At 47.4% G+C, this 24,309-nt stretch overlaps 1 protein-coding gene across 1 annotated transcript in view; it reads right to left on the bottom strand.

Moving 5' to 3' along the window:
• Positions 1 to 24,309, bottom strand: part of VWA5B1 (von Willebrand factor A domain containing 5B1) — an 80,053-nt gene that overhangs the window by 34,433 nt on the left and 21,311 nt on the right. Inside the window, exons 6-10 of the mRNA XM_015427880.1 lie at positions 23,847 to 23,971; positions 19,307 to 19,483; positions 10,920 to 11,030; positions 5,773 to 5,975; positions 3,562 to 3,676 (exon numbers count right to left, since the gene is read on the bottom strand). Coding sequence (XP_015283366.1) covers positions 3,562 to 3,676; positions 5,773 to 5,975; positions 10,920 to 11,030; positions 19,307 to 19,483; positions 23,847 to 23,971 — 731 coding nt within the window. The remainder of the gene's footprint in view (positions 1 to 3,561; positions 3,677 to 5,772; positions 5,976 to 10,919; positions 11,031 to 19,306; positions 19,484 to 23,846; positions 23,972 to 24,309) is intronic.

The raw sequence follows: 24,309 nt of genomic DNA, 5'->3' as shown, positions 1-24,309 counted from the left end.
CCCCCATGTTACCAGAAGTGTGGTTATCCAGCCACACCCACCTTTTGCTTGTTATTCTGTTTACCTTGTTTGTTGTCCAAACCCAGGGCCTTTTTTCATAGCATGAACCCCTTTGCATGTTAGGCCACACACCCCTAATGTAGCCAATCCTAATGAGTTTCTGCTGTTGGGTGTGGCCTATTATGCTAATGAGTTCCTGCTGGGCGTGGCCAACTTGGGAGCCAGCCGGAACTCCGTTCCTGTGCGTTCCTGCCCCAAAATAGCCCTGGTTAAGACTAACTCTGGTTAATGAAGCAACAACGAAACGTTGTTTAAGATCCCCGGATGACTGACCCTAGTTACCAGTGACTGCCTTCAAACAATCACATCGTTAGCTTATTTCAACTGAGGGTTTTGCCTTATGTCAGGACTGAGCCCTAAGGCCCAGTGAAGTCATGTGAGGTGTTCTGCTTTTGATGCTGCCTTTCCACCCAATCAGGGTCCACAAGGTGGCCAACATAAGAAACATTAAACCACTTAAACACTTAGAAATACAGTTAAAATTATAAAATTAAATTAAAACAGATAAACAAACGAAGACGAAGAAGAGTTGGATCAATACCTCGCCCTTCACTTGGACGCTCAGAGTGGTTTACAATAAGTCTTCCCTTCCTCTCCCCAAAACAGACACCCTGTGAGATAGGCGGGACTGAGAGAGCTCTGAGAGAAACTGCTCTTGAGAAAACAGCTCTGAGAGAAGTTGTGACTGACCCAAGGTCACACCAGCAGCTGCATGTGGAGGAGTGGGGAATCAAACCCGGTTCTCCAGATTAGAGTCCACCACTCTTAACCACTATACATTTTCAACAACAGCCACGAATCTTCATTTCATGCCAGTGACAGGTGACATTTCCCAAGCACATAGTGGGAATTACCACAAGTGTGCTGAAAAACCAGTTTCCTGGTTCTGATCTCTGGGTACGTCTGTATGGTTTTCCTGAGGGGCAAGGGGAATTTTACCAGTCTGCCGCCCTGACTCTCAGATGGGGCCAAGATGTTTGAGGAAACACTCCTTACCTGTCTGCAGGACATTAGCAATGAGTGATGGGGCCTCACTTCACAAAGGATGTGGACAAAATGGAGCGCATGCAGAGGAGAGTGACAAAGATGATTGGGGGCCTGGAGACCAAGCTCTATGAGGAAAGGCTTGGGAATATTCAGTTTGGAAAAGGTTGAGGGGGGACATGATTTCTGTCTTGAAGCTTCCTCTTGTGTGGAAAAAAACAACAACATCTAATTTTCTATGGTGGTACCCATAGCCAGCACATCTCCCATACACGGTACACAGTGACAGCAGCCAGTGACATGTAGTGGACAGAGGGCTGAACTAGGATTTGGAGGACCCAGGTTCAAACTTCTGCTCTGCCACCGAAACTTGCTGGGTAACCTTGGAAGAGTCACTCTCCCTCTCTCAACCTCACAGGGTCATTGCTGTGACGATAAAATGGAGGGGAGGAGAATGAAGTTGTTGTAAACCGCTTTGGATCCCCAGTGGAGAGAAAAGTGGGGTATAAATATCTTTAAAAATTAATGTCATTTCCCTATGCCCTCTGCTAATAAACGACTCTGTCAGCTTTGTGAAATATGAGTTTACTTCTTGGCCGTGCTTTCTTCTTGCCCCTTGCAAGGAGCTTTGATCAATAATCCTAATATGCAGTGAGGAAAAATCCTCCAAGAAGCATCGGTCAAACACTTGCTGTGTTCTTAGCTCCCAAATGATAATGACCTCAATTACTGCTCCGGTCTTCACCCCTTGCTCCTTTGAAGGAGGTCCTACTCAACTAAAATTGAACTCATCTACCATTTTCTGGTTTTCCAGGCTGACTGATTGCAGCCTAATTCCTTTCATTACCGAAACTGACGGGTCCATTACAGTGGGGCCTCAAAGTCTGCACTGGCTCCTAAAGTCAAGGCCGGCAGTGTTCTGCAGTTCTGCAGCCACCGGAGAAATTGATACGGTTCATCACACTGAAGACCTCAGATTTCCTTTTGAACAAACAACAACAAAAAAAGCCCCTTCTCTTGATTGACAGGCTTGGGAGTAGCCTCCAGGGCTTCTGCGAAGAGATCTTTGCCCCTCTGCATGACTCACAGAAGCAGAATATGTGATCCAACTTTCATAAATGTCTGCGGATGAGTGCACGCAGTTGGCTTTGTTCCGTTTTGCATTTTGTGCAGCGCCTGTAGCCATTTGGACACGTTTCAAAGAGTTGATCACAGGCTATAATGCCAAACTGTGTCTTCCTCTATATTCCACTGTGATCTCCAAGGCACCCGGCAAACGTCTCTTTGACGCCAGCAGTTCGTGAAGTTTTTGCACTGTCAGGCAGCATAAAGAGAAGGTTCCCAAAACTGCCTCTGCAAATGTCTGGTTTTAGAGGGCAGTGTCTGAGATGGGCATAGTTTGGGAGGGATGTGACATCACTTCTGTGTGATGCTCACGGCTGCCTCCCCTAAAATGATGCTCTAGGAATTTCCCCTAGTCTCTATCATTTTTACCACAGAGATTAGGGAAATTCCTAGATCGTCACTATGCAGAGGCCATTTTTCCCCACTTCCACTCTTTCAATTCCTCAGGAGCAGGAAAGTGGCTGGGGACAGGTAATTCCCTGGGCAGGTAAATGGAAGGCCTACCTAAGGAGCATCCATTCGAGGATCAGGTACTAGGTATAAGTGAAAGACTTTTGCCTGTGATCTCAGAGAACTGCTGCCAGTCAAAACAGACAGTACGGAGCTGACCTTAATAGACCAATGGTCTCGCTTAGTATAAGGCAGATTCACGTATTCATTGGTCTGTCTAGTTCACTGTTACCCATTCTGACTGCCAGACAGAAGAAGGGTCTTCTCAGATCACCTGAGATCCTCCAAATGGAAATACCAGGGACTGAACCTAGGACCTTACACACAGAGTGGATGCTCTGCCATTGACTAAAAATCTGAACATCTGAAGCTGCTGGCTCAGACTATCTGTCTACCTACAGTATTTTCCATTCTAGCTGGAAGCAGCTCTCCAGAACATCACCCAGGGGTCTTCTCTGGCCTGGCTCCCTCCCTTTTAACCTGGAGGTGCCAGGGCCCGGGGCCAGCCAGCTCTATACAAAGAACCTGGCTTAGTATAAGGCAGATTCATGTATTCATTGGTCTGTCTAGTTCACTGTTACCCATTCTGACTGCCAGACAGAAGAAGGGTCTTCTCAGATCACCTGAGATCCTCCAAATGGAAATACCAGGGACTGAACCTAGGACCTTACACACAGAGTGGATGCTCTGCCATTGACTAAAAATCTGAACATCTGAAGCTGCTGGCTCAGACTATCTGTCTACCTACAGTATTTTCCATTCTAGCTGGAAGCAGCTCTCCAGAACATCACCCAGGGGTCTTCTCTGGCCTGGCTCCCTCCCTTTTAACCTGGAGGTGCCAGGGCCCGGGGCCAGCCAGCTCTATACAAAGAACCTGCTCTACCACACTGACCTACAACTTCTCTCTTGTTGGATGTGGACAATGACTGCTAAGAGGAGTACCTTGGGTTGCAACCTCTCTCCCTCCGTCAGGAATTCCGCACTTCCTTTGGTCACAGCAGCCAACCCGTTCACCAGCCTCCGGCAAGCATTCTGCCCGATACCAAAAGTGTAGCACCTGCAACAGAAAGAGGAAAAAAGAGGCAAAGGGATCAGGTGCACATTGAGCCATGGGAAGTTTCACAAGGCTAGAATTCAGAGCAAAGGAGAATACAATGCTAGCCACTACACATTTACTAGGAAATGTCCCGCTGAAATCAGTAGGATGAGACTTACTTCCTTTAAAAAAAATTATATTAATTAAAAAAAACAAAAAAATAGAGACTTTGTAGTGTATAGCTGGAGCCTGAGTATAAGCTCTCCCTCCTCTGCGAGGACAGATCTGCACGTTCCCCCCACCCCCCAATAGCTAGCAATCCAAAACAGTCCAGTGGAGCCTGAGCGGTGGGTGTTGCCTTCTGACACACTTCCGGTGATGTCAGGGGGTGTTGCATATGCAAATAAGTTATGCCAATTGAGTTATGCTAATGAGCTCCTGCACCTCTTTTTCTACGAAATGACCCCTGGACACTACACATTTACTAGAAAATGTCCCGCTGAAATCAGTAAGATGAGACTTACTTCCTTTAAAAAAATTATATTATTTTTTTTTAAAAAAAACAAAGATTTTGTAGTGTATAGCTGGAGCCTGAGTATCTCTTTTTCCTTGCCTTGTTTCATCTGATGTTGTACAAGCAAAGGAACCAGCACCTAGTACAGCATGCATGCGTATCGCCATTATCCAAATATATATGATGAATTATCTTCCCCAGTATCAAGAGGGGTCAGTGAAAGGAAACATCCAACATTCTAGCTAGGTTTATTGATGGGATTTGGGGTGGGGTCATGTGAGTAATCTAAAAGCATCTTATCTAAGGATGCCAAGAGTCTGTTTATTTTCTGTAGGTGAACTACTTACTTCCAAATAAACATGACCATGAAAACTCATCAGTTATGCAGGATTTGGGTTGCTGTTCCAGAGGCAGAGGGCTAATGTTCATGTGTGGGCCAGTAATTGGACTTTGCCCACCTGTAGCATGCCCACACTATCTCGCAGGGATAATGGTTGAAGGGGCTGCAGTCCCCCTTGGCTGCATAGAGGGGATCTCATAATGCTGATTTATGCATCTGTAACTTCCAGTCTTGACTACTGCAACACATTTTGTGTGGGGCAGCCCTTGACAACAGCTAAGATGCCTTAACTAGAACAACATGTGTCTGCCTTGCAAATACTGAAATATGTAAACATATTTAGCCAATACAATATCAACTGCATTGCCTTCCTGTATGCTTGATGTGAAAGGGGAGGAAAGGGAGAGAAAGAAATTGGCCTTTTTGTGCCCCAGTGTAGCTAGATTCTTGAAGAGGACGTTTGGGATATGGTGAGAGACAAGTTTCCTCGTCCTTCCTTTAGGAATACATTAATTGATTATTAATTAATTAAACTATGTATACCCTGCCCTTCCAGGGCAGTTTACAAATCCAGATTGAAAACATACACATGCCAATAAAACCTCAAATAATGCCTCCTGCAGCCTACACCTCATTAAAACCCTTTGCAAACAAAACGGCCTTGCAGTGCCTCCTAAAACATCTAGAGATGGTGGCCCTCTCACCTCCTTAGGGAGGTTGTGATAAATAAAGTTCTTGTTCTGGTTCATACCAAGCAGGCTCCCTTAAGTGAGGGAACAGTCAGTAGCTGGCAAAGTGAGGGCCACAGTTGGTTCTTGAGACACACGGGAAGTGACATGGACCCTTAGCCTTGACAGGAAGTATGGAGGAGGAAGAGGACGAGGAAGATGAAGAAGAAGTGGAGATTGGATTTATACCCCACCCTTCACTACCCAAAGGAGTCTTGGAGTGGCTTACAATCCTTTTCCCTCCCCCTCCCCACAACAGACACCCTATGAGGTAGGTGGGGCTGAGAGAGCTCTGAGAGAACTGCTCGTGAGAGAACTGCTCTGAGAGAACTGTGACTGACCCAAGGTCACACCAGCAGCTGCATATGGAGGAGTGGGGAATCAAACCCGGTTCTCCCAGATTCGAGTCCACGCTCCTAACCGCTACACCAAACTACACTACACTACACCAAACTGGTACCAACATTGCTTAGCTTTCAAACTCTGACAGCATTGAGCTATCCCATGCCACCCTCCCCCCCAGAGGCTCCTGTACCTGGTAGAAAAGGAGTTATTCCGAACAAGCTCTATGACCTTCCCAGTGTTGCTCACGGCCCCGTCAGTCAGCAAGAAAAGCAGTCGCGGGTGGCCCCGGTGGATGGGCTGCCGGATGATCCATTTCAAAGGGGATAAGACATTGGTCCCACCCATGTCGGCCCTGATTTTCTTGATGCTCTCGCATGCAAGGACTACGTTCTCCTATGGAGAGAGGAGAACAAGCATGAATGATGTGTGGTGTCTGTTAGGGTTGCCAACTCCAGGTTGGGAGATTTCTGGAGATCTGGCAGTGGATCCTGGAGAAAGTGGAGTCTGAGGAGGGGAGAGAGCTCAGTAGGGATGTGATGTCCTCAAAGTCCATCCTCGGAAGCAGCCATGTCCTCCAGGGGAACTGATCCCTGGGGGATCTGTTGTAACTGCAGGGGACCCGTTGTAATTCCAGGAGTACCAGGGTTGCCAACCTCCAGGTGGAGCAGTTACAAACCAGAAGAAAGCCTTGAATGGGTATTTTCGAAGGATATGCCTGAGTTTTGGTTCCAGTGATATCCTGTTATGAGAAAGTGGTCCCTACTTGGAAAGGCCTTGCCAGGCAAAACGTGGGACGACATCGCTAGCGTGCCCGTTGGAAGACTTCCTCAAGACCGCCATCTTTGGGTATCAGTGTCGTGGCTCAGTTGTCTAGTTTCAACTTGGAGCGTGGCTTCTGTTTCTGAAAACTGAAGACAACCGAGCACCTTCAACAGAGCGACTTACGAGCCTCTGATGGACTGTTTTGGGGTTTTTTGCCCTATGATTTGAGAATTTGATTTTTTTACATTGTTGGTATACAAATAGTTTTGGGATTTGTATGTATGAATTGTGTATTTTTATTTATGTATTTATTTATTTTATTTACATTTGATTTATATACCGCTCCTAACCCCGAAGGGTCTCTGAGCGGTTTACATAGGGGTTCCAAATTCAGTTTTAACCTACCTAAGGCCACATAGTACATAGGGGGCGGGGCTTCCTACCAGCACCCAGGCACCAGGGTTAGCCGATCTTGTTGCCTTCTGCCAGCGGCCTCGAGTGTCGAATTCTCCGGTGCCCTGGAGCAGGTCTCCTAGTTGGCGGCTTCCTTCGGCAGGCCATCCTGATGCGGCGTCATGTCGGCTGCAGCTCCAGCTATGTCTAATTGGCTCTGCCGCGCCGACCACGTCATCGCGCCTCTCATGGCTCCGCCTCTTCCGCTGCTCAACGCTGTGCTCGTTGGTCATCAGAGTCGTTCGCACCATTCCGCCGCTCCGCTGATGCCGCCAGTTCTCCCGCTGCATACTCCACAAGGAGGAGGGTGCCCCCTGCCACCTAGGGCAGGTACCCATTTTCTCTACTTGCATTTTAATGCTTTCGAACTGCCGGGTGGACAGGAGCTGGGACTAGGGCCGGGAGCTCACCCCGGCCGCGGTGGGTCTCGAACAGCCATAGTGGCTGTTCGTTGTTGTTAAAGCAGCAAGCATTTTACTGCTTGCGCCACCGCTCCCATACATGTATAATACATGTTACTTTTATACATGTTAATTTTATGTATATGACATAAAATTAATTTGCATAGAATAGCTTGAGTAGTTTAATTATCTTTAGGTAAAAACATTTTTTCACATGCAGTTGTGCTGGTTACCACCTCCAGGTGGAGGCTGGAGAGCTCCTGGAATGAGACCTGGTCTCCAAACTACAAAAATCCATTATTTGTTTATTATTTAATTATTTAAAACACTTGTTGCACTCGTCTTGGAGAAAATGGCTGCTTTGGAAAGTGGACTGCATGGCATTATACCCCACCAAAGCCCCTTCTCTCCTTAAACTCCACTCTCACAGGCTTCACACTCAAATCTTCAGGTATTTCGGAACCCGGAGTTGGCAACTCTATCCAGGCCCTACCTGGTGGTTGGCAAACTTAGCATCAGTCATTCAAGAGGCTGTCCCCTTACTCTGCAACGGTCCACACTCATTATAAGGAGCATATTCTATACTACCCCAACCAGGACCGCCCCCAGCTTATTTTGCACCCTAGGCGAGGATCACTTCTGCCCGCCCCCCCCCCGTGCGCCCACCAATTTTCAAAAATAAATGCATTTTAGGAAGAATGAAAAACACAAATAATCAAGAAACTCCCAGAGTACGGGGCGAGGTGCAGTTTGGCGCCCCTAAGGGCCGTCCCGCTCTAGGCGATTGCCTAGTTCGCCTAGTGAGTGAGCCGGCCCTGGCCCTGACCCCAACAGAGAAACTTGTGTTTTCTGAAGCTGTGTGAGATAATCCCAGAATTCTCCGGCCTTCTGCAAAGGTCATTCTGCCCTCTCATGACGGCAGGCAGATGCATTCTGGGAAAAGAGTGCCGCAAGGCCTACTCTGGGTAAACTCACCAGAATCAATGTTAAGAGTAGACGCGCTTCCTTGAACAGCAGAACCGGCTTTCTCTCTCCTAACGCTCAAGGTCACAGAGGTAGCACTAAATCATATTTCATTACTTTTGCAACTGAACAATTATTTTCTGGCTTTATTCGTCTGAGGGTTTCAAGTCATTATCTTCCCCAGGCACTCAAGAGGAGGTGAATCGGAAATGAGCCTACCCTGCATGTGAATTTCCCACGGGAAGGACCCTTCTGAGTAATGTCAGAATTTCTGCTGTGCTTGCTACAAAGAGTCACTGTGGTATACCAAAGGCAGGACCTGGATCACGGATAGGGTTGCCAGTTCTGGGTAGAGAAATACCTGGAGATTTGGGTGGTAGAGCCTGGGGAAGGTGGGATTTGGAGAGCGGAGAGACCTCAGCAGGGTATAATGCCATACAGTTCAGCAGCAGGGTATAATGCCACACAGTTCAGCAGCCATTTTCTCCAGGGGAACTAATATCTGTTGACTGGAGACCAGATGTAATTCCAGGAGATCTCCGGCCACCACCTGGAGGTTGCCAACCACAATCAGGGAAACTAAATTCCTGAAGGCCCCTCCCAGATATACTCTCTCTGCTTAACCCGACTCACAGGCATGGTTGCCAACATTGGGTTGGGAGACTTGGGGGGTGGAGCTTGAGAAGGGAGGGGTTTGGGAAGGGGAGGGACCTCAGTAGGGGATAATGACATAAAGTTCCCCCTCTGAAGTTGCCATTGTCTCCAGGGGAACTGATCTCTGTAGTCTAGAGGTCAGTCGTAATTCTGGGGAATCTCCAGTCCCCGCCTGGAGGTTGGCTACCTTACCCGCAGGATTAGTATGAGGACCAAACGTCATGATCTATGCATCCTACCCTTAGGAAAGTAGAACATGAGACTGTTGCTCTCTAGAGGACGGACAGAGGAATTCTGGGAAGTGAGGAAGAGGACTCTGCTCTGGCTATTCCCGCTACAACAAGGGCATATGCTTGATTTTAAATAAGTTTGTTCCTCTTGCTCCTTGCTAACATTACGCGATATTCTCTCCCTGGCAACAGCTAGCAGAGGGCAACTATGATTGCCAAGTCTCCATGTGGGGCCTGGAGATCTTCCAGAGTTTACAACTGATCTCCAGACTACAGAGATCAGTTCCCCTTAGGGTTGCCAGGTCTGGGTTGGAAAATACCTGGAGACTTTGGGGGTGGAGCCGGGAGAAGGCGGGGTTTAGGGAGGGGAGGGGCCTCAACATGGTAAGATGCCACAGAGTCCGCCCTTCAAAGCAGCCATTTTCTCCAGGGGAGCTGATCTCTGTCAGCTGGGGGTCAGTTGTAAAAGGGGGAGATCCCCAGGCCCCACCTGGAGGCCCCACCTAGTTCCCCTGGAGAAAATGGCCGCTTTGGAGAGTGGACCGTATGGCATTACATCTTGCTGAGGTCCCTCCCGAGGCTTCACCCCCAAATCTCCAGGAATTCCCCAACCAGGAGTTGGCAACCCTAGGGACAACAAAACCTGCCCCCTGTGTCATTGTGAGGGAGGTGTGTACGTGCACAGTTCTGATGCAGGACTCTTTCTTCGTCTCAGAAGAGAGGGGACCTGTTCCTTCCCTGGTTGTAGCATTCCATGTGATTTTGAAACCCCATACGCTCAATAGTACGTTCTAAACGTTTCAAACACAAGTACAAAATGTAAGGGCTGGAACTGGCTCTCTGTGAGGTCATATCCAGGCTAGATCAAATCTGAATGGCCATGTCCAAATCCATCCTGGAAACCCAGCGATTGGTAGCCTTAATAGGACTCTGAGGGTGCGGCAAGAAGACCGTGCTCCTCTGTTGAATGGACAGAGCAGGCCAGCCTAAAGATTGGTTTCACTGGCAGCTTCCAGGGCCATAGGAGGGCTAACAGCTGACCCCTGGCTTGCCAATGCATTTGTCACGCCACCCCCTCTCTGGCAGTAGTTTGGGGGCTGGGCCTTTCTTCTTCTTTAAACCCCTCCATTCTTAGGTCCTCCTCTTCCAGGGTATTCACAGAACTACTGGGGTATCCACAGCGATTGCTACACTTGTTTGGAATTACAGCTCATCTCCGGACTACAGCGGCGGAAATTGGGCCTCCAAAGCAGGGGTTTACCCGCCCACCGCCCCCACTTGGCAGCCCTACTCTATGGCATTGCATCCCACTGAGGTCCATGTCCTCCCCAAGCTCTACCCCCAAATCTCCGGGAGTTTCCCAAACTGGAGCTGGCAACCCTAACTTCCCACTCCCACCAGTGGCTAGGGAGGACCTGGCAACCCTACCAGGAGGTCTTGGTTCAAGCCCCACAAAAGTCCCCGACAAATGAGAACAGGAATTTAAAACGTCTGTGATTTGTTAAACCAAAGTGACTCTGTGAGCACGGCATCTGCCCGTCTCTTATATGTCACTCTGTGCGTTCCTCCTGAGCAGAAGACCAAATCCACAATAACTAAGCAAACCATCTGTTCGCCTACCGCCGATAGTGTGTCTTTCGCTTGGGGGTGCTCCAGGCCTTGTTTCAGCCAAGGAAAGATAGGCAGCTTAGAAACAGATGCCACAGAATCACAAAAAGACAGTGAAATCCTGGGACAGGAAATCAGACCAGGAGGATGCGTGGCCTTATGTGGATGATGTACAGAATCGCCACACACACAGAGTCAGCTAGCGGCACGTTCATGTGTTTGAGGAAAGAGCTGTACAAAGCAGGTTCAGAAACGACACCCCTCACCTCACAGTAGGCCTGGCTGGAAGGAAACAAGGCCTTAAACGTGGACCCAAATCCGATAATGTTGAACAAGCATGTCGGCATGAGGCTCTTCAATATGACCAACAGGGCATCCTAAAAAGGGGAGAAAGGGGGGGAAAGTCATGACAGAGCAGTGATCCTCAGCTTGATTTCCAGCATGGGAATTGTGGTGCCTGCTGTTGTGTTCCCTGCTGCCTGCCTACTTCTTCCCCTAAAGTAAAAGGCAAATCCCGGTTTTCCTTCACCTCAGCAAGAGGAGCTCCAGAAGATTCTAAGAGGTGTCACCTTTGAGTCTGCAGGGAGGAGCCATTCAGGAATGAACAGCCACCTCAGTCATAGAACACTTGGTATAGAACCTTCCGGCATTGTTTGATTGCCATCATGGCAGCCATTTTGTGGTCCTGTTGGGGAAATGAGGGGTACAGGAACCTTTTCATGCAGTCCCAATTACACTGTGTTCATTTTGGGAGGGAAAGAAGCTGGCTTCCCAATTGCATCAAGAGAGAGAGAAAGACAGTTGTTCTAAACCAAAACTTATTCTACCCATCCATTACCCACCCTTAGATCAGAAAACACCTTGGCAGCATTTCAGTATTCAACATAGAATATTTCAACACAACCCCAATACATAAACAGTGCACTTGAAGTTCCATGAAGGGTATCCTTGGTTGCTCTGCCAAGACCCATAACTGAGGGTGGCTGGGGCCAGAACAACTAGGAACAAAACTAAATCCAGACATTACGTACCCATATAAGATAATGTGTCAGTCAAGTCTGTGATGAGCATTTGACATACATCTGATGTATACAACAAAGTCAGCCCTTTCTATCTCTGGCGTCAGGAAAGTCAAGGAAAGCTGGGTTAAGCTAGGTTGAGTCAAGGTTTACTAAGAGAGTCCCAGGAAGCTAGGTTCAGTTACTCTGTCTATTTAGGCTGCATTTCCTCGGTGGTGTGATCGGAGCCCTGGTCTCCCTACTACTGTGAGATGGCTGAAGCACCTTGGGAGTACAGAAACAATCCCTCTCTGGGATCTGATGAGGGGCAGCAGCAGATCTACCGCCCTGTAAGAGTGCCTCTGTGCCTCCTCAACCTGTAAATACAGCAAATACTACAAAGACCACCATAGACACGCAGTGCTCGTTCCTCCGAAGGGAACCAAGCCAAGTAAGCATCTACCCCCAGAATGTCCCACTGCTCAGGAAAGTGAGGAGCACGTAACAATAATGTCCAAGATATTCCGGACACGGTAGCCATATGAACTCAGAGCAAAAAAAACGACCCAGCTGCAGGAAATTAAAATGCCTGAACTTTCCCCCGTCGTATATATTTTTAATTTAGCCCTTCATTCTGTTTAATCCTCTGCATTGCACAGATAAGATCTCTGCTGGGTTCAGAGACGAACTCAGGGTGCTTTTGCACGGCACATTTCGACTTCGTTTTCCAAGCCCATCGTGCTTGAATTTATAGACCAATTCAGCCTATGCAAAAAGGAGGCTCTGTCCATTGCACCAGGGCCAGTCCCAGCTGGGGGGTGGGATCCTCTAAATATACAGTGATAAGAGGAAGTAGAACCAATATAAATTAGCGTACCCATTTGGTTCACCTACATGTTGGAACTATACTTTTTTCTCCCCCAGGGTTAGAAGCCCCATAGGCAGGGCTATTTTGGGACAGAACGCACAGGAACGGAGTTCCGGCTGGCTCCCAAGTTGGCCACGCCCAGCAGGAACTCATTAGCATAATAGGCCACACCCAACAGCAGAAACTCATTCGGATTGGCTACATTCGGGGTGTGTGGCCTAACATGCAAAGGAGTTCCTGCTACAAAAAAAGGCCCTGGGTTTTGACAACAAACAAGGTAAACAGAATAACAAGCAAAAGGTGGGTATGGCTGGATAACCACACTTCTGGTAACATGTGGGTGCTGCCTAATATGCTAATGAGCTGTGCTGTCAGGGGTGTGGCCCAATATGCTAATGAGTTCCTGCTGTTGGGTGTGGCCTATTATGCTAATGAGTTCCTGCTGGGCTTTTCTACAAAAAGAGCCCTGCCATAGGTTTGCCAGCCCTGGGTTGGGAAATATCTCAGGATTTTGGCGGTGGGGCCCGAGTAGGGCAGGGTTTGGGGAAGGGAGGGATATAATGCTACAGAGTCTAATTTTCTCCAGATGAACTGATCTCTGTCACCTGGCGATCAGTTGCAATAGCAGGGGATCTCCAGCCACCACCTGGAGCTTGGCAACCCTACCTATTGACTTTTAATCAAGTGCCTGGATTATTGGAGCATGAGGAGTCTTTTTTTCAGGGTGGATTTTGTCGCGTGTTCCTATTACTGAGATTTTAATGGGTGTTTTTATTTGAATGGGCACCATCAGGTATTCTTCAAGGAGCTGCAGTGCGCCCAAGAGAGTTTACAAGCCAACAGTTTTTTTATATATATAGTGCCACAACAAGCTAAAAATATTAAAAACAAACTCAACCTTAGTTGTGCGACAATAAAAGCAGCATTATACATATATAATATGAAGAACTATTAAGGTCTTGAAGGGCTGTCATATGGTATGGAGTTGTTTTCTGTTGCCCCAGAACCATCGGGTTGAAATTAAATCAAGAGTTTTGGGCTAAACGTTAGGAAGTACTCTGTCACCTGGCGATCAGTTGCAATAGCAGGGGATCTCCAGCCACCACCTGGAGCTTGGCAACCCTACCTATTGACTTTTAATCAAGTGCCTGGATTATTGGAGCATGAGGAGTCTTTTTTTCAGGGTGGATTTTGTCGCGTGTTCCTATTACTGAGATTTTAATGGGTGTTTTTATTTGAATGGGCACCATCAGGTATTCTTCAAGGAGCTGCAGTGCGCCCAAGAGAGTTTACAAGCCAACAGTTTTTTTATATATATAGTGCCACAACAAGCTAAAAATATTAAAAACAAACTCAACCTTAGTTGTGCGACAATAAAAGCAGCATTATACATATATAATATGAAGAACTATTAAGGTCTTGAAGGGCTGTCATATGGTATGGAGTTGTTTTCTGTTGCCCCAGAACCATCGGGTTGAAATTAAATCAAGAGTTTTGGGCTAAACGTTAGGAAGTACTTCCTAACAATTAGAGGGGTTCCTCAGTGGAACAGGCTTCCTCGGGAGGTGGTGGGCTCTCTTTCTTTGGAGGTTTTCAAACAGAGGCTTAGATGGCCATTTGACAGCACTGCTGATTCTGTGAACGTAGGAAGGTCATGAGAAGGGAGGGCGGGAAGGGTTTTGTGGCCCTTTCTTACACGCCCAGGGTGTGGCCCTTTCTTACATGCCCAGGGAAATGCTGAGCGCCACTTTGGGGGTCAGGAAGCTATTGTTCTCCAGGCCAATTTGGCCAGGGATCCTGGAGGGTTGGGGGTTTTTTTTGCCCTCTTCTGGGCATAGAGCAGGGGATTGGACTAGATGATCCTGGAGGTCCCTTCCAACTCTATGATTCTATGATGTGTATAATACAGCATAAACTACTTATATCAACCGCAAAACAATGTTATTTTTAGCCAGACCTCTTTGCTACATGACATTGCTGTATTCCCTGATGGTTTTCGAAACAGTGAATGGGAAATCAAGTAGCTCAAGACACTGGAAGAGCGATTAATGGGAAAACCCTTGAGTTCTCTCATCCAAACAACAAGCAAGCTTGACTTTATTCAGCTTAGAAAAGCTATTAAGAATGCATCACAGCCCAAGGAGCATATTAATTAAAAGATGTGACACTCATTCTTAGGCGACTAGACCACCATTTCTGAAGGATAACTTCAAGAGGTACTTCAGCTGAATGAATGACACGGAAGAGGCTGAAGGCAGGTTTTTGAAGGTTTTTAAATTGGTAGGCAGCCTCTTTGTAGACGGGAAACAGCAGCAACAGGCTGTTTAGGCTGGGCAGCATGCAAAGAGAGGAAACCTGCTGCTAAATAGGCATCAGGAATGTCCCCTTACTCTTGCAAATATTTCTGCCTTCCTGGACTTTGGCACTGCAGATTTAGAACACTTTCCTCCAGAAGAGAATATTCAGGGTTTTTTCCCTCTGCAATTTTGTTCCAGTTTTGTAATTATCGCTGGACGTCACCACTGCATGATTACTGCACTTCTCTATTGCATGAGACAGTTTGGTGTAGTAGTTAGGACCGTGGACTCTAATTTGGGAGAGTCGGGTTTGATTTCCCCACTCCTCCAAATGCAGCTGCTGGTGTGACCTTGGGTCAGTTACAAGGTCTTTCAGAGTTGTTCTCTTAGGAGCAGTCCTCAAAAGAGCTCTCTCAGCCCCACCTAACTCACAGGGTGTCTGTTGTGGGTGAGGTGGAAGGGATTGTAAACTGCTCTGAGACTCCTTTACGTAGTAAAGGGTGGGGTATAAATCCAATCTCCTCCTCCTCCTCCGTTTCTTCTTCTTCTGCACAAGACTTGGACAACTGACTCAGCTTTCCAGGACAGCCCCCTCAGTGGGCACACCCTGCCCTCCTCTACCACCTCTACTCTCGCCATCCCCTCATCCTCCTACCTTTTCCCCATTCTGAGTTACTGGCAAGTGTGCATTAGGATGCCCTGGCCTGGATAGCCCAAGCTAGCCCGATCTCATCATATCTCAGAAGCTAAGCAAGGTCAGCCCTGTTTAGTACTTGGATAGGAAACCACCAAGGATGCTACACAGAGGCAGGCATGACAAACTGCCTCTGAACATCTCTTGCCTTGAAAATTCTATGGGGTCGCCATAAGTCAGTCGTGACTTGACAAAAAAAAGATGGTAGGGTGGCGTCACATCCAGTGAGGTCCTATACTGCCATGCCAGCACCAGTCACCATCGTTCATCATTGATGCTCACGATCTCAAGAGCAACCTTGAGAGGTCCCTGCAACCCAGAGATTGCGAGAACAAGCCAGGAAATTTGCGATGTGCCGGACAGGATCTGCAAGGTATTTGTTCTGACTCTTAGCTTTTGTCCCGTTCTTATCACTGAGTAAATACTGCACCTCCCAGATGAGGGGGGAAACGGTTTTCATAGGCTTTATATGTCAAAGTTGCCATTCATCCCTGAGTTAATTTATCTGAAAGATCTTGTTTGTCCAGAAGGAAATCAGAAAAGGGGGAAAGCAAATAATATAACGGTAAATAGGATTTATTTGAAACTGAGCTGGGATCCAAGAACAGGAGAATGTTTTCACTGTTGAGTCTTCTGAATGTGAATTTTAAAAAAGACTCAAATGATGTAAGACGTGCTGAAGACTTTTTCATTGAAAAGCGGGGGATAAATCTAACTAAAAGCAGCGTTGTGGTGATCTTAGAGAACAGATAAAATAGTTGGAGGACCCACAAGACTTGGAGTGGGTGGAAATCCCATTGTTCTCCCACTGGTTTGACACCCCTGCATCACTAGTTACCTCTGCAGCTCATGCGGCAGGGGAACAGTCATTTCTGTTCCTTCTCCCCCGCTCTCTCTTGTCCACTTGCCACAGGGTCCTCGTAGAGGTTTACTGTCTGCACAAACACAGATAATGCTCCTCTCTTAGGGTTTATACCCCTTCCTTCATTTTGGAGGATTTTTCTGCAAACCTGGTGGTTCCCCCAAGTTTGCAGAAAGACCCTCTTTTTCTTTTCATATCCCCAATCCCCCAATTTAAGTATCTGCAGATGGGACCATGCTGAGAATTAGCTATTTAGTCGTTAAAGGTGTCTACACCTTCCCGCTGAGCAGTGGGAGGTATTTTGCTTCCTTACAACAATTCAAACAAAGCTAGCCCAAGGAAGTCTGCTTTTCCAAGGTCTGAGAGGTACTAGCAGCACAGCAGAGGTCACTGGAGTATAAATCTGAAAGTCATCACCAGAAGACAGGTTTTCAAATTGAGAAGGATGCGGCTGAGCCAAAACTACTCACACCTTTTGAAGAACACTTCAAAAAAACACAACACCAGCTCTCTTTTCTGACAGTTTTACAGCTCTGCTCCCAAATTGTTTCGGTGGTACTCCCTGACAATTGACTTCCTATGCCCGCAGTGACATCATTAGACAGCCACACTGAATTGGTTATGTAACGTTGGGGGGTGGGGAGAGGAATAGCCACATAATGCTAATGTGTGTTGGAAAATATTTCTACTCGACCAAAATTGCTTTTAGTGACTGACATGAAAACCAGAACTGAAGAATACTGAACATAAGCCTCCACAAGACTGAAGGGCTTCCAACACTGCTGTACGATTAAGTTGGGTCAACTTGGTAATATTTTCCTGGGCAACAGTTAGTTAAATTCTTCTTTCCCCAAAAAGAAAGAAAAGAGGACAAACCCCTTCCCAGATAGTTCATGGTGTGAGCCCAGTTACTGAAAAGGCCTTATTCATCTGGTACCTGTTTCACATCTATGGTTTAGCTTGGAGAAACGGTGACTGAGGGGTGACATGATTGAGGTTTATAAGATTATGCATGGGATAGAACAGGTAGAGAAAGAAGTACTTTTCTCCCTTTCTCACAATACAAGAACTCGTGGGCACTCCATGAAATTGCTGAGCGGTCGGGTTAGAACGGATAAAAGGAAGTCCTTCTTCACCCAAAGAGTGATTAACACATGGAATTCACTGCCACAGGAGGCGGTGGCGGCTACAAGCATGGATGGTTTCAAGAGGGAATTAGATAAGCATATGGAGCAGAGGTCCATCAGTGGCTATTAGCCACAAGGTATAGATAGGGGCTCTGGGGCAAGTGATGCTCTGTCTTCTTGGTGCTGGGGGGGGGTCAACAGTGGGAGGGCTTCTAGTGTCCTGGCCCCACTGGTGGACCTCCTGATGGCACCTGGTATTTTTGGCCACTGTGTGACAGAGTGTTGGACTGGATGGGCCTTTGGCCTGATCCAACATTGGCGTCTCTTGTTCCTATGTTGCCAGTCTCCATGAGGGACCTGGAGATCTCCTGGAGTTACAATTGATCTCCAAATGGTAGAGATCAGTTTCCCTGGGGAAATTGGATGCTTGGGAGGGTGGCATTATGCCGTGCTGAGGTCCCTTCCCTCACCCCGCCTTCCCCAAGCTCTACTCCCAAATCTCCAGGAATCTTCCAGCCCTTAGTTGGCAACCCTACCAGGGCTTTGGATGAAGAATAGTAGTTTCATCCTGGGGGACGTGGCCAGTCCCGAGGATATCCTAATCCCAGACCGTTTAGGCATATTTATTTACTTAGATACTTTTACTTCAGTTTTTCCCACCAATGGGAACACAAAATGGCTTTCAGTGTCATTATCCTCGCTTCCATTTTATCCTCACAACAATGAACCTGTCAGGTAAATGAGGCCAAGAGAGTCAGACTTGCCCAAGTTCACATAGCAAGCTTCCATTGGCGGAGTGGCCCTGACCTGGAGAGCCAGGTTAGCCTGCTCTCGTCAGATCTCGGAAGCTAAGCAGGGCTGGCCCTGGCTAGTATTTGGATGCAGGGGTCATTTCGTAGAAAAAGAGCTAGGGGAACTCATTAGCATAACTCATTAGCATATGCCACACCCCCTGACATCACCGGAAGTGTGTCATAAGGCCAGGGAGAAAGCAACTTACCCTCCCTCTGCTCCTGCCTCCTCCTGGCTGAATGAGGGCCGGAAGCGGGGCGGCCGGGAGCGGGGGGCGGGGCTTCGTCATGTGCCCCGCCCCCGTACCTCACCCGGGGGAACTGCGATCCCCCGCGATCCCCCCCGAAATGACCTCTGTTTGGATGGGAGACCTCCAAGGAATACCAGGTTCATGATCAATGCTCCCTCTAAGCTGTGGAATCTTGTGAACAAAATGTCAACTTTGTGAACTACTGGCATTAAAGCTGTGAGCGAGCAATCTGGCTGCTGCATAAACTAGTTTGCTCCAGAGCCCCCCTTCCTGAGCTGAGACAAAAATGTGTGAGCTGGAGGCTAAAAAAACTGTGAGCTAGCTCACACTAACTCAGCTTAGAGGGAACACTGGTCAGGATGTGGAGGCAGACAATGGCAAACCACCTCTGAAACCACCTTTGCCTTACAAACCAATCTAACTCGCCACCTGTGGTACATAACACTAAAAAGAGCTAGAACCTCTGGCTGCCAGACTATCTTAGGCTCTCCTGGCTACATTGCATATTATGCCAAACAATTACAACAACAACAACAACAATAATAGGAAGAGTGAAGTTTTGGTTTCTCAAACACTAGTTTGGCTATAATAGGCAGAGTGTTTTGGTTTCTCAAACACTAGTTTGGCTCTCTAACTGCTATACAATGCATGGAATCCTGCATTTGTCAATGAAATAGCCTCAAACATCAGGAGGAAATGACTACACTGCATATACACAGACACAGCTCCCCGCCACCAAAGCAAGTATCGCTCCAGGCATGGTACCTTGACACGGTTGATGTTCACCCCACTCATACTTCCGCTGCGGTCTACAAGGAAGATGAATTCTCCTTGGGTTTTCCGGAGGTTGGGCTGGATAGTCCTCAAGTCGGGACAGAAGTTCAACATGACGACAGGGTGGTGAGGGATGTCCTTGTGGAGGCGTTTCCTGATGATTTCTGTCTACAGTGAAAGAAACCAGCATGGCTACGATTGCTTTTTTTCTTTGAAGGAAATCTTGAGAATGTTTAATCTCCTAATGGACCGCATTGTACCAACTATGGAATAGGTACAACACAAACTGAGCCAGCACATAATTCACTAAGTGAAGAGGCAGGGGTATTTGGGGTGGGGGGTAGAGGAGAAACACTGCACTGGCACTCTGTGACCATGTGGAGTCCATGTGGATTAGGAGACCTGGGTTGAAATGTCAACTCTGCCATGAAGTTCATTGGGCGACACGTGAGCACACAAAGCTGCCCTATACTGAATCAGATAATTGGTCCACCGAGGTCAGTTTCGTCTACTCAGACTGGCAGCAGCTCTCCAGGGTTTCAGGTAGAAGTCTTTCACATCACCGACCTCCTGGAGACGCTGGGGACTGCATCTGGGACCTTCTGCACACCAAGCAGATGCTTTGGTCCCGTCAATCTCCCTTAGCCCAACTTACTTCACAGGCTTTTTGTGGGGGTAAAATGAAGAGTGCATGCCACCATGAGATCCTCGGAGAAAAGGTGGGATAAAAGTGAAAAATATGTATGCATTTATATTCGGCTACACTTTAATCTACAGGAGCTGCGGTGGCTCAAGTGGTTAAGACGCTGAACTGCAGGCTGTGGAAGGTCGGTAGTTCAGCAGTTCGAGACCCGAGTGTGCCGCATGGCGGAGTGAGCTCCCGTCTCTAGTTCCAGCTCCTGCCAACCTAGCAGTTCGAAAGCAAGAAATTGCAAGTAGATAAATAGGGACCACTTCGGTGGGAAGGTAACAGCGTTCCGTGCACCTTGGTGTTTAGTCATGCCGGCCACATGACCACGGAAACGTCTTCGGACAGCGCTGGCTCTTCGGCTTTGAAACGGAGATGAGCACTGCAACCCTAGAGTCAGATTCGACTGGCTTTCGAGCAAGGGAAACCTTTACCTTTACCTTTACACTTGAATCAAGATGTATCCCCACCGCCACTTCACTCAGAGATTTGTCTTTGGAAGTCCTGGGAAAATGGGCTGAACGGTGAAGAACTCTGGTGCACGCGCATGCCAAATCACAAACTATTTTCAAGGCAAGCAAAAAAACCCCATTTCAGTTGGCTTACTGATAAAAACCTCTGCAACAGACTTTCCACAGAAATCAAATGAAAGAAGACATTGCCCGAAGGCTCACCTTCTTAGAAAACGAGAGAAAGAAAACGGAAAGAAGAGGCAGCTAGAAGGGAAACAGAGAAGATGGTATACTGGCAGGGTTATACTAGGAAAAAACGAAGTTAGAGACTAACACGATAATTAATGGGGAGGGGGGAATCAGGCATCAAGTAGAAGATCAGGAAAGAAGAGCAAGAGGTAAAAAAAATATGAGCTTTCAATAGTTTTGTAAAGCAGGGCAGAGAAGATACCAGCCAAACATCTAAAGAAAATACATTCTATACTTAAGAAGCCACAATAGAATAGGCACATACACCAAAGGAAGCATACTTGGATCTGAAAATGTGCAGTGTAAGTGAGCACAGTTTGAGCAAGGAGGTACTTAGCTCTCTAAAAAAGGCAAAATCGGAATAGTAGTTTGCGATAGACTGGTAGCACAAAATAGGGATTGTGTCCCTGGTTCATTGGGACAGTACGTGGAAACTGTACTGCAACGTAGACAGCAGTTCGGTCCTCACAAGATGGTTTCTATCATCAAATGTGATTTCTTTTTAATCATCGGGAACAGCCCCATGCGGCCGAACTGAGGAATGGATGTGACAACTCCACACTTTTCTGGTTGTTGCTTTTTTTCCTACGCACATTATCCAATTACGGTATAAACTAATAAGATCTCATTAGCTGCCCACTGATTCCTGAGGATGTTTGTCCCACATAATCCTGCTAGCTAATAAGCATTTGCATAGCTTGTCAAAGGCAAGAAATTAATTACCGTTCCCTGCTGACGTTCCTAGGCTTAGCGGTGCTTCGCCAAAAGAGCAACGAGACTGCCGACGCTAGCATGGGAACAAATAAGGTTAACAACTTCAAGGTAATGCCTGGAGCTTTCCCGGAATTCCAGTTTATCTATACACTGCAGGACTTTGGAGGGCCGGCATTTTTGCATGGCCTCTTTTTGTAGCAGGTACTCCTTTGTATATTAAGCGACACACCCCTATGTAGCCAATCCTTCAAGAGTAGCTCCTGTAAGAAGAGCTCTGTAAGCTCTTGGAGGATTGGCTACATTAGGGGTGTGTGGCCTAATATGCAAAGGAGTTTCTGCTACAAAAAGAGCCCTTTTGTCGGCAGCATCACAATCCCACTGAGCACCTTTCCCTCTTTGGGTACCATCCCCAAATCTCTAGGAGTTAGCAATCCTTATCTGAAAGGGTTCCGTCCGCCCATTCCCTGTACCCCTCCAATTAGGCATTATGGGCTTGTTATTAGGCATGGCAACTTGTTGACTCCAAACCAGTCCCACTGACTCTAACAGGCTTGCTTTTGATAACATAGATGTTTGGGAAGGGGTAGAAGAGAAGCAGAGACTGGATTTATACCCCACCCTTCACTACCCGAAGGAGTCTCAGAGCAGTTTACAATCTCCTTTCCCTTCCCCTCCCCACAACAGACACCCTGTGAGGTAGGTGGGGCTGAGAGAGCTCTGAGAAAACTGCTCGTGAGAGAACAGCTCTGAGAGAACTGTGACTGACCCAAGGTCACACCAGCAGCTGCATGTGGAGGAGTGGGGAATCAAACCCAGTTCTACCAGATTAGAGTCCATGCTCCTAACCACTACACCAAATCGGCTCTCTGGTACATTTAAGCCACTTTCCATACCTACTTTTTAAAGTTAAGCACGTAAGATTTTTTTTAAAGCGTACCCTAAAAATGTAACCTGTGAACTGCATAAACATATGCCGGGAGACCATCACTCCCCATATCTCCTTGTGCACCAACTGTGGGCTTGAGGGTGCCACCTACTGGTGGTTTCCCCAGACTCTTTGGAAATCTGCTATGGACATACACAAATGCTGTCAAGTTGCAGCTGACTTTGCGACCCCAGCAAGAGGCTTTCAAGGCAAGTGAGAAGCAGTGGTGGTTTGCTATTGCCTTCCTCTGCTTTCCTCCGCAGAGCCTTCCTTGGTGGTCTCTCATCCAAGTACCTCTCTTGCTTAGCTTCTGAGATTTGACGAGATCGGGCTATACCATGCCATCTTCCCTCCCTAATGTGCCTACAGACCATGCTTTTTCTACAGTAGCTTCCACTGCAAAGGATGTAGGGTAGTGGGGTTCTCTTTAGAAGTTTTTAGGAGTTACTGCACAGATTTTAGCGGGGGTACTACCAACTGCATTTCCTTGGCGTGTGGGGTGAATTGAATTTTTATTATACTTTGTACGTTCTGGAATCGTCAGCCAACTTGAGTCACAAAAGAACAGCGGGGTAAAGATATTTCAAGAAATGAAACAAAAACGATCGAGCAGGTCACACGACACCGGATTGGCCACAAATCCCTGTTGACTGGACACTGGCACACAAACCTGGGTTTGCTGCCAAAGGATGTGTGGAATGGCTCTGTGGGGGTTCTACAAATAGGCACAGCTGTTCTGTAAAGCGCCGCAACCCCTTCAGGGGGACACATTACCCCACTTTCAAAAGAGGTCTCCTCCTCCTGCAGTTCAGAGCTTCTGATATTACCCACTGACAGAAGGCGAAGTCGCACTGTCAAAAACGGGCCCATTGGTTAATTATCTTGCCCCCTGAGATGCCAGCTGAGAAGGAGGCATCCTTGCCCCCTGCTGATCTCTGAAATGCAATTAGCAAAAAAGGCTTGTGGTGTCACATGGCTGGAGTTCTAACTCATTTGCAGTAGACAAGGACTATCAATCTGCCTTCAGACTGGGGAGGGGCTGTGGCTCAGTGGAAGAGCCTCTGCTTTGCATGCAAAAGGTCCCAGGTTCAGTCCCTGGCAACTCCAGTTAAAAGGGATCAAGTAATAGATGATGCAAGAGACCCCGGAGGAGTGAAAGACCTGAATTCCTGACAAGCCGCTGCCAGTCTGAGTAGACAATACTGACCTTGATGGACCAAAGGTCTGATTCAGTATAAGGCAGCTTCACCTGCTTTCCCCTAGGAGCGTGTGTCTGTTAAAATGTCATTGTTTCAAATCTGTTTTCAACCAATTGCTGGACTGCAAGGAAAATCTGTTTTCTGCTGGGATCCAGAGTGTGTCAGAGGATCTCACTGGTGGGCGTAGGTGGTCTTGTCGTTGGGAATAAGAACTGAGTACATGAGACAACAGGGCCTTTCCTTGTTCCAGATTCAACCTGCCGATTCTCCGATTGCCTCAACTGATACCTTTCTCTCTCCTCACCTTTTTCTCAGCGCTGGGGTCCTTCTTTGTCCCTTTAATGAAATCGCTCCGCCCCTTCAGGTGTTGCTCGTACTCGGCGGAGGACATGCCCCCTTCTTCCATCAAGATATGAGGCATGTGAGGCTCTGGAGGGCCAGATGAGCACAAAAACGAGGATTGGGGAAATAAAGCAGACGGTGTGGTTTATGTCTTGAGAGAAACTTTTAACAGTTGCCATGTCAGTCGTCTAGTCTTGTGACACCTAACCAACGTATGCTTTTTGTGAGCCTTAGTATACACACTAAAATCTGCCTTATACAACAGGCAATGCAAATTTGTTGTTATCGAGTGACATAATTTGTGTGAGATACTGCTGAAATGGACTATCGGAAAAACTTCCCCTCAAGAGAACTGGTAGAAATGTAGAGGTGACCTTAGATCAAATCTGAACTTCAGTCAAACCTTTCTCTCATTTCTTAAGAAA

This window comes from Gekko japonicus, unplaced genomic scaffold, assembly GCF_001447785.1.
Source record: "Gekko japonicus isolate JY-2015 unplaced genomic scaffold, Gekko_japonicus_V1.1 scaffold435, whole genome shotgun sequence".
NCBI lineage: Eukaryota > Metazoa > Chordata > Lepidosauria > Squamata > Gekkonidae > Gekko > Gekko japonicus.
This window is presented reverse-complemented; position numbering and strand designations above follow the sequence as displayed.